A 10801-nucleotide genomic window follows, 5' to 3' on the forward strand; every position below is an offset into this window, starting at 1 on the left:
TGATCTTTAAGGTGCCATTGGACTTCTGTTGAGTTTTGCTCTAACAGACTAACACGGCTACGCCTCTGGAATTAAATCTTAAATGGAAACCAGAGCGAAGCCTTTCGCAATCAAAAGTAATTGTCCTATACGCCATCGGCACATGCTCAATCCAGTTGGATCTTGGTGCAGCATTATTGGAAATTTACACCAGAGCAAAAAAGACCTAATTTGTTGTCTCCCCATAGCTGCAATGTCCTACAGTTCATGATCAGTACAGCAGGATACAGAAACATCTTGTTTTCTACAAATTAACTCATTGATCAAGAGTCTATAAGAGCCTTACCGGATTAGACTCAGTCTTTGGCACTTCGCATCCTGACATCTCACAAGAGGAGACACCCTGCCCAGCAGGAGGGCCACAGAGAGGGCAAATGAGGATGTTCCTGGCTACAGGTGCTCCAGGCTGCAAAAAAGGGGAGCCTGAAAGAAGGAGATTGGATTTATACCTTACCCTTCACTACCTGAAGGAGTCTCAGAGTGGCTTACAATCTCCTTTCCCTTCCCCTCCCCACAACAGACACCTTGTGAGGTAGGTGTGGCTGAGAGCGCTTTCAAGGACTGTGTGACAGAACAGCTCTGAGAGAACTTGTAACTGGCCCAAGGTCACACCAGCAGCTGCATGTGGAGGAGTGGGGAATCAAACCCAGTTCTCCCAGATTAGAGTCTGCGCTCCTAACCACTACACCAAACTGGAACCCACTAACCCTCTCTTCTCTTGAACAGAAGCCATTAGAGGTGTAGGATCCCTACTTTGTAAGGTTTCCCTGACGCGTGTGTTTTTCCTGTGCCCCCTTTTTAATTCTTTTTTTTCAAATGAGATAGAGAAGAATATAGTACATGCATGTATGTCCTGAGAAAGACATGATTTGAAAATGCTGTTCTGTTGCTATGGAATAAAGAGTCCACAATTCAGTTGATAGATTACTTGACATAAACCCATCTAGCTGATGCTGGGAAAGATTGAAGGTCAAAGAAGACGGGGACGGCAAAGGATGAGATGGTTAGACAGTGTCATAGATGCAACGAACATGAAATTGAGCAAACTTCAGAGGACGGTGGAAGACAGGAAGGCCTGGCGTGATCTGGTCCATGGGGTCGCGAAGAGTCGGACTCGACTGTGTGACTGAACAACAAGCTTGTTATTACACACACTCCTATTTGATGGCCACTGTAGTCACTTTCAGAGAGTCTGCTTCAGGTACCTGTGCTGTCTGAGGCTACACAAGTGGCAACCCGAAAAAGGGAAACTTTGGAACTCCCTCCCCAGGGAGAGTCATCAGTTTCTCTTCATGGTTGTCTTCCACCAGCGGGCAGGGAATTTTTTGTTTTAATTCCCTCACTAACTCTTATTAGCTCTGCTCCCAGTTTGTGTGTGTTTTATGTCTTCCTATTTTATTTTATTGCTTTAAATATTGTATATACATTTGTATGTGAAATGCTTTTTAACATCTAAACCATTTGACTGTTTTAATGTTTCCTGCCTTTGGGAACCTTGAACTGGGTGGAAAGGCAGCATAAAAATGTTTAGAATAAATGAATAATAAAATTTGGAAACACGTTCCCAAAGCAATAATTCGGGCTCATTTTCCTTGGATTATTTAGGACTGGGAGTTAGGACTTTTTGAAATTAATGGAACAAAACGTTTTGCTCTTAATGCATGTTACTGAAAATATATTCTCTTGAAACCAACACGACTTATTCCACGCAGGAGTCCCCCGCCAGAGAGGTAAGTAACATTTGGCAACCCTAGTGAGATGGAGAAAAATTTTTCCCGGTGGTAGTGGAAAGTGTTGTCAAGTCACAGCTGAATTATGACAACCCTATAGCATTTTCAAGGCTATAGAAGTGGTTTGCCTCTGTGTTGAGACCCTGGACTTCCTTGTAAGTCTCCCATCCAGGTAAACAACCAGGACTGACCCTGCTTAGCTTCTGAGATCTGACCAGATCAGAGTAGGCTGGGTCATGCAGGTCAATGTATTTTTCAAGCAATATATATCGCATCTATGATCAGATAGGTAAGATAGCGGTTTAAAAGATCTGTTTTAATTTTAGCTGAACCTCTAGGCCTGCTTACTTCAGAATATGCACCTTAGAACACAGTAAGGATTGCATACAAGTAATTGTACATTAAATGATGCCCAAAAATACACAAGACGATTTTTTCTAGTTTTGTGTCCAGTTTTGGTTACATTGCTGTGTTATTGTACACATCATATTGCTCATGCCTAATAATTTGCAATTGATAACATATTCTAGAATACAGAAAATGAATTATGTCAGCTTAATTTTGTGTGTAAATTCCCAGATCATTTTGAATCATTCTAAATATTAAAAACTGAAACTTCATCCCTCAACCGTTCTTTCCCCCCCTTTTATGTCATATCTTATTTCCATGATAAAAATATTTATGATCTGTTACTCTAATGGGATTTCATTATGTTCAAGATACACAAAATAATGTCTTCAAAATTTGATTTATAACTACATTAAAATTACATTTTCCCTTGGCTTGAATTCTGATTTTTGGCCTAATGTACTGATTTCAGTGGGAGTGTAGGCCTAACTACCCATTGGGGCTGTTCTGGCTTGTACTATCAGCTCTTTCTTAATTCAGACATCTTGGAGAATCAAATGGCAATATCAATCCTGAGGTGAGGACTGTACCACCCTAGCCTACAGGTAGTGGATTCTGTATTCTTTACAGAAAACCTTCAAACTGGTACAACAGGGAAAAAGGTTTTACCCCTCTTGTAGCTGGTTTTCTGTTTGTAGTGGGGGGGTTTTAAACACAAGGGAACTTTCCAAAATGTGATACTTCTTGATCCTCCGCCTGCAATCTGGTATAGCCCATGGGTATCACCTCAGTCCTCTGTCACCTTATTTCTCTAGAACAAAGTTTGAGTCCAGTGGCACCTATAAAACCAACAAAGTGAAATTCTGGGTATAAGCTTTCATATGCACGTGCACTTCTGTGCACATGCACACGACAGCTTATACCCAGAATTAAAATTTGTTGGTCTTAAAGGTGCCACCGAACTCAAACTTTGCTCTGTATGCTTCAGACCAACATGGCTACCCACCTGAATCTACACTATTTCCCTCTATGTGTGAATAATGGGGCCAAAGTTAGCTCCTCTTTTAACAGCTGCAGTGAAAGAGAGACACCCACCACGTCTGCACTTCCAAGATCTTGTGGCGCTGTTGAAGCCCCAAAGAACAAGTAGATAACAAGCCTATAGTCATTTAAGCCAGCCAATGGCTAACGAAGGCTTTTAAAAGAGAGGCATGAAGGAGAGCAGGTTTTTATACCCCAGTTTCCTCTACCCAAAGGAGTCTCAAAGCAGCTTACAATCACATTCCCTTCCTTCTCTCTCCCCACAACAGGCACCTTGTGAGGTGGGTAGGGCTGAGAGAGTTCTGAGGGAACTATGACTGGCCCAAGGTCACCCAAGGTCATGTGGAAGAGGAATGGGGAATCATACCCATTTCTCCAGATTAGAGTCCACCACTCTTAACCATTGCACCACGCAATTTCATCAACAAGTTGAAGCTAGCCAATTAGATTTTTTTTTTATAATCAAAGGAAGGAACCATGAGATTCCTTAAACCACATGCCCTAGTGCTGTTAGGATCTAGATGAGGGCTAATCAACTGCTGTTTAATCCAGATGTTCTGGCAGTGTGTCAGGAGGCCACAATATGGAAAGTGTTCCAAGCAAGGCTCATCTGACAGTGAAGGACCTAGCTATTTGAAAAGCTGGCAAACCAGCAGTTTTAACAACTGTTCATTTAAACTCATTAGCATTTCTGTACCTCGCGTGCTTCTTGACTGATTGTTTTAAGCAGTTATGTATTGACCAATAGTTCTAATGGTGTCATTATGGATGTTGGATATTGATTTTGGCATATTTTTAAATGCTGCATTGGGTGTTATTTTTCAGCAAAGAATGTGGTCTACCACGGTTTAAACCAATAAGTAAATGTATTATGTAAATCTAGATAACAGCCCAATGATTTATTTGTTTTACAGAAAAAGCCACTTTGGAAGGGAGGCGGTTTATGCTTAGCTGTTTCCTTCTGTAGCACTGCTCTGCTCTAAATCCCCCCTTCAGCTCCAAGCATGTCAACAAATCATGTTCTTTGTCACACAAAAACATATAGCTGAGCATGTGGACTTGGCGTAGAGTGATATGAGAGGTAAGAAAATTCTGCTGCAGTGTCAGATTGGAGATGGATGTTTTGAACTTTCAGGTCATCAGCTGATAACGATTACTGTGTGAACGATGGAATATGCATAACTGTGTTTAGACCATGCCGTGGATTGCACCCAAAAATGCAAAATTCCACTGCAAAATTATGACATCCTGAGCTAGACATCCTGAGCTAACGTACACTAATTTAGAAGGTAACATCCACGGGAGCATCTTTTAATATTTAAAAACCTTGCATTTAGTAATGTTAGCCACATGGGGATCTTCACTCTCTGCCTATTCATTCATTCATTCATTCAAACAGTTCATTTTCATCATGCGGCATAATATTTGCTCGTGCAGGTTTGCCCTGCCTGAGTGGGCCAACCAGGAGATGGACAATTGGCCTTTCATAATTTGCTGCTCAGCAGACGCCGCATGATCCCTTCCAGCAAAGCCCGCTTAATTGTGTCTTAATCTTAAGGTGATCTCAACGCATATGTTATGCAATTTTGATTGATCATTACTTTATTTTATGTATTTATACATTTTATGTACTTTTTTTATAACGTTGGCATGTTTCTGTTAATTTACTGGCTTGATGCTGTAATAATCTATCTATCCATCCATCCATCCATCCATCCATCCATCCATCCATCCATCCCTTCTAGCATGGTCTTGCTGGAGTGGCTACAACTGTTGCAGCAACATTAAAGAACGACAACAAAAACCTAGGGCCAATTCAGATGATCAAATTGGTATGCTGTATATGCGGGTATAGAGCTATATGAAATTTAGCGCATAGTACACCTTGAAGTAGGGGTCCCCAACCTTTCTGAGCCTGCAGGCGCCTTTGGAATTCTGACACAGCACAGTGGCCACAGCCATAAAATGGCTGCCATAGAAGGTGTAGCCGGCTACAAAATGGCTGTTGCCGCTCAATCTTCAGTCACACAATGAAGATCGTGCTGTAGTGGCAGCAGCTGCTGTAGCAATGTTTTAAAAAAAATCTCCACAGCCAATCAAATCTCCAGTGGCCAATCATAAGCCTTAATGAACAAAAGCCCCACTGGGCCATGCCCACTGTTTAAAAACACTTGGCACTGACAGGCACCAGAAAAGGTCTACATTAGGGAATTCTGTCTTGGATTATGCACCATCCTTGGCTTCTGAAGATTTCTACCAGAGCTCTTGGAGAAGGAACTACTACAGCAGAGAGCTGTAGCAACTTCCTTTCCCACTACTTGTCTTGCTATCAGAACGCTTTTCCCTCAGGGGAAATGAAAAATTTACACTGGGATTCTTCAGACACGGCAACAGAATTCTGCAAAAGCCCATGAGATGTTGATGGGACCAACACACAAGGTCTTCATTACAACACCCAAGCGACTGCACCAGTTTAATTTGTAAATGGCCATGCTGTCCTGGTTGTTCGGCCTTGTAAGGAAATGCTAAAGTACTTCCTGTCTTAATTTTTGAAGCATAACTTTTTTAAACAGAACATGAGAAAACCACACATGGTCTTATTTACAGACCGGCCAATAAATTTACTCTGAAGTAGTTCTACTGCTTCCAAAAGGTTCCTGTAGTATTTAATTTTATGAGCCAGTTTGGAGAAGAACTTGGGAAGGCGGTTTTTTAAACAGACAAATGAAGTCAGCAATAAAATCCCTATTGTCGTTTGAGCGATCACAATAGAAATAACCCGTGGTTTGAAAACTGCATCTTGAGTTGCTTAGAGAATTGTGGTTAAAAAAATACTCAAAAATGGATGTTTTTCCATTATGGAAAATATTGATATAAAAATAAAACACAAAAGAAAATCCCCAAATTTTTGTGCTGCTTTTCATTAGACCGTTACTCAAAGCAAATACTGAAAATGTCAAAAAATAATTAAATATGTCACTCACCTTTCATGTATTGAATGTGGTAAACATGTTTTCTGCGTCAAATGTGGAGCCAAAACAAAAATCACATCCAACCTCCCCCCCCCCCAAGCTATCATGCATGTGATATCAGTCAGTTTGGTGTAGTGGACTCTAATCTGGGAGAACCGGGTTTGATTCCCCACTCCTCCACATGCAGCTGCTGGTGCGACCTTGGGTCAGTCACAAGTTCTCTCAGAGCTGTTCTCTCAAGGGCAGTTCTCAAAGAGCTCTCTCAGCCCCACCGACCTCACAGGGTGTCTGCTGTGGGGAGAGGAAGGGAAGGAGATTGTAAACCACTCTGAGACTCCGAGTAAAGGGTGGGGTATGAATCCAATCTCCTCTTCTTAGTCCAGGGGTCCCCAATGTGGTGCCAGCTAACATCTTTCCTGGACCCTGACAAGTCTTTTTAGAAAGTGGGTGGGGCTAGGTGGAAACTTCTGCCCAGAAATGCTTCTGATTGGTCACTGGTGATTTGATTGGCTGTGCAAATTTTTAAAAACATTGTTATGGCAACAGCTGCCACTGTAGCACAAGGCTCTTTCCTGTGTGACTGAAGTTAAGTTGTGACATCCATTTTGTGGCTGGCTTTACCTCTCGCAGCAACTATTTTGTGGCAGCCATTTTGTGGCTGTGCCTACCACGCTGTGTCAGAACTTTGGAGGTGCCCACAGAGTAAAAAACGTTGGGGACCCCTATTTTAGTCCCTAACCGTTATAGCCTCTTTTTACAGTAGCTAGTGGATTTCAATTGGACCCCTCTTTTAAATTAAAGTGTTCAGTCTGAAGTTGTCCCCTCTTTTTGATTTCATACCACCTTTCTGACACGCCTGAGTGGCCACAGGATTTCTTTACAGCCATTAATTCAACACTGATGCATCGAGTGAGGACACTAACTAACTCCTCCTTGAGCATCAATGTAGCTGGTTTGCATACTCATCCTATACCGAAGTGCGTGCCAGGTAGGAATTTTGTGATGTTTGTACTTAAAGGTAATTCAGGACGTCCATGCGTGTGTAGGATTGAGGTATACAAGTCTCTGCCCTACACCCACATCACACATTCATGCATGGCATGCTCCTGATACAAAAGGAGAGGGGCTGTGGCTCAGTGGTAGAGCATCTGGTTGGCATGCAGTAGGTCCCAGGTTTAATCCCCAGCACCTCAAGGACTGGGCTAGGTGGCATGAAAGACCACCGCCTGAGACCCTGGGGAGCCGCTGCCCATCTGAGTAGACAAGACTGACCTTGACGGACCGATGGTCTGATTCAATGCATCCTGTATCACAAATTTAGAAAAGTCCCATCCTTGTGATATTGTAGAAGAGCTTCAGTAATAAGTTGTAGTAAATGACGAACACTGGCCCCGGTCACACAGGCTGGATATCGCGGGGGGGGGGGGGGGGGGGGGGAGGCGTGGCTGTTTGCCCCAGAGCAAACTATCATGCGGCCACCGAATCAAACGTCCTGCCAACGTCCCATTGTCCGGGTGGAGGTGCCGATCACACGTCAATCCTGCAGCGCGGCAAAGAAGCGGTGCGGCGGGGTTGTGGGTTTTTTTACCGAAGTGTGCGCATGCGCCGTTGGGTGCTTGTACGCATCCTGTGGAGACTTGAAAAAAAAACAACCTTTTTGCGACGGGACATGGGCGGGCGCCGGATGCCACGAGCTACCACCGGAAATGTGATCAGACGCCCGTCCTTGCCCCACGGACTTTTTACGGCACATCTTCGGCGGGAAGCCTCAGGTTAGCCACGGGAGCTCTACGCTTCCCAGATGTTGTGGTTTGATCGCGCCCGGAAAATCCGCCTATCTTCTGTCTCTGTAGCGTGGCTAATGCTCCATGAGTGCAGCCATTGAGATGTAAGCCAGTTTCGTAGCTGATCTTCCTCAGAAGTTATCTCCCTAGAATTAACCATAATCATTATAACACAAGGAACAGCATATAGTTTAACAGAATCGTAGTATTATAAAGGTACAAAGCCTTCTGCTCTAATACTAGCAGGCAAAACGCTCTCTAAACATACTGCCAACATATCCTTCTTAAGAAAAACTATCCCCCATAATTCCAGTTTGGTGTAGTGGGTAGGAGCAGTGGACTCTAATCTGGGAGAACCAGGTTTGATTCCCCACTCCTCCACATGCAGCTGCTGGTGTGACCTTGGGTCAGCCACAGTTCTCTCAGAGCTTTTCTTTCAAGGGCAGTTCTCTGAGAGCTCTCTCAGTCTTACCTACCTCTCAGGGTGTCTGTTGTGGGGTGTGAGTGAGAGAAGAGAGTTATATCCCACCATTCACTCAGTTTACAATCTCCTTCCCTTTCTCCCTCCAAAACAGACCCCCCTGTGAGAGCAGCTCTGAGAGAACAATAGCTTGCCCAAGGTCATCCAGCAGCTGCATGCGGAAGAGTGGGGAATCAAACCTGGTTCGCCCAGATTAGAGTCCACATACTTAACCACTACACCAAAAGAGGAAGGGAAGGAGATTGTCAAGCACTCTGAGACTCCGAGTGAAAGGTGGGGTATAAATCCAATCTTTTCTTCTTCTGTGCAGCTGCTTGTGAAACTACCCTATCCTTAACGATACAGATCACAATTGTGATTTTGTTCTGTCTTGTAAGAACAACATGTATTTTTATTAACTATAAAACATAGTAGCCACAAATCACAGTAACTGAGGGTTTTTACACTGTGGTTCCTGTTTGTTCTTCTGATTCAGTGTATGCCATCCTCATGTAAAGAAAAGGTTGCTGATACATTTTAATGGAAGAGTAAGTTTCCAGCCCTTGTGTTGAAAGAGAAAGAAATCTTAACTAGATGTGCACAGCTCTGGAAGATAAAGCAACCGCCTCCCCAGCTGTTTAGTCCTGTGCCTCCCCCTTGCAACCTCTACCTCTTTTGTGCTGGATCAGCCCCCACCGAACAGTTTTTAAAAAAATTACAGGGGTACTCCAACTTTCTTTCTCAGTGCAACAGGCAATGCCGTGTGTCCCGCTGATGCCTGAAGGCCACTGAGTTCCACAGGAATCTGAATGCAGAGAATCTCCAACTGAACAGGGACTTTGCATGCAAGGGTGCGGAAGACGGAGGGGAAGGTTTCCATTTCGCCGCCCTGCCCCTAATTGCACCCACAATTGCTCCCTCTAAGCTTTGGAGTCTTGTGAGCAAAAATTCTACTTTGTGAGCTACTGGCATTAAAGTTGCGAGCCAGTGAGTTGGCTACAACATAAATTAGTTTGCTCTGGAGCCCTTCTTCCTGCACCAAGACAAAAATGGGTGCGCTGGAGGCTAAAAAACTGTGAGCTAGCTCACACTAGCTCAGCTTAGAGGGAACACTGCCCACAGCGTGTTGCAAAGCTCGCGGTTTGAAATAACTCTCTGACCACGGGCACGCTTCCTAGAAAGTCAGTCTCGCTGCCTCCGGGAAGAGTCCAACTGCATCGCGCCCTTACATTTGCACGGAGACGGAAGAAGCAGCCCGCGACTCCCTTCTCCAGCCATGCGCCCGTCGGAGCGCCTGGTCAGAAATCCCCGAACAAAGTGGCGGCTCCGCAAGCGGGGGTGAGGGGGCGTGTCGAGGTGAAGCCGCCGGGAGGAGAGAAGGGGCGGGGCGGGGCCGCGGGGCGAGTTAATGGGCGACTCCTCCTCCGCCCCCCCCCCGCCGCCCGCATAAACCCGGCCTCGCAGCACCATGTGTGCGGCCGACAGGCGCGCGCGGTCTCCTGCCACACTATTTAAACAGAGGCTATGAGACCGGGCGGAGGAAGGGAGGCTCGCCAGGATCGCGCCGGAGGGAGCGAGGCAGGGGACGGGGGAGGAGGAGGAGGAAGAAGAAGATGCTGCTACAGCAGCAGCAGCAGGGACAGGTCGTGGGAGGGTTGTAGCTGATTTGCAAGCACCCCCCCCCCCTTTTAAATCCATATCTATCTACCCCATGTCCTAGCAGGCGTCGAGAAGCGGGGTTAAACAAGGAAAGGCTCCTTCCAAGTGGATCCATACGAACTTTGCACGGTCTGGTTCTTTCGCCTCACCCCCCCCGTTTTGTCTTCTCGGAAGCGATCTCCCTGCAAGGCGCGCCGGGGCATCTCCCGTCCCGTCGGCTCGCCAGCATGCCTTCCTCCTTCTGCCTGAGCCTCCTCGCTTGCAGCCTCGTGGCTTGGCTGCTCCTGGCAACAAGTACCGGCGGCGGCAGCCCGGGCGCGGCGGAGGCGGCGGCGGCGGAGGAGGAGGAGGAGAAGGCGCTGCGGGTGCTGGTGCTGCTGCCCAAGGACAACTCCTACCTGTTCTCGCTGGACCGGGTGCGGCCGGCCATCGAGTACGCGGTGCGGAGCCTGGAGGCCAACGGGACGCTGCTGCCGGCCGGCTACAGGCTGCGCCTCTTCTACGAGGACTCGGACTGCGGCAACTGGGCGTTGTTCAGCCTGGTGGACATGGTGGCCCTGCGGCGCCAGTGGCCCGACCTGCTCCTGGGCCCCGTCTGCGAGTACGCGGCGGCGCCGGTGGCCCGCCTGGCCTCGCACTGGAACCTGCCCATGATCTCGGCCGGCACGCTGGCCTCGGCCTTCAACGCCAAGGCGGGCGAGTACTCGCACCTGACCCGCGTCTCGCCGGCCTACTCCAAGATGGGCGAGATGTTCCTGGCGCTCTTCC

The 10801-nt window shown here is 46.4% G+C and overlaps 1 protein-coding gene across 1 annotated transcript in view; it reads left to right on the forward strand.

The window, feature by feature from the left end:
* Nucleotides 1-10260: 10260 nt before the first annotated feature.
* NPR3 (natriuretic peptide receptor 3) overlaps nt 10261-10801 on the forward strand; it is a 52917-nt gene continuing 52376 nt past the window's right edge. The window contains 2 exon segments of the mRNA XM_015422521.1: nt 10261-10794; nt 10797-10801. The exon segment at nt 10797-10801 is cut by the window's right edge and continues 212 nt beyond it. Of these exon segments, the coding sequence (XP_015278007.1) occupies nt 10261-10794; nt 10797-10801 (539 nt within the window).

This window comes from Gekko japonicus, unplaced genomic scaffold, assembly GCF_001447785.1.
Source record: "Gekko japonicus isolate JY-2015 unplaced genomic scaffold, Gekko_japonicus_V1.1 scaffold1302, whole genome shotgun sequence".
NCBI classification, from domain to species: Eukaryota; Metazoa; Chordata; class Lepidosauria; order Squamata; family Gekkonidae; genus Gekko; species Gekko japonicus.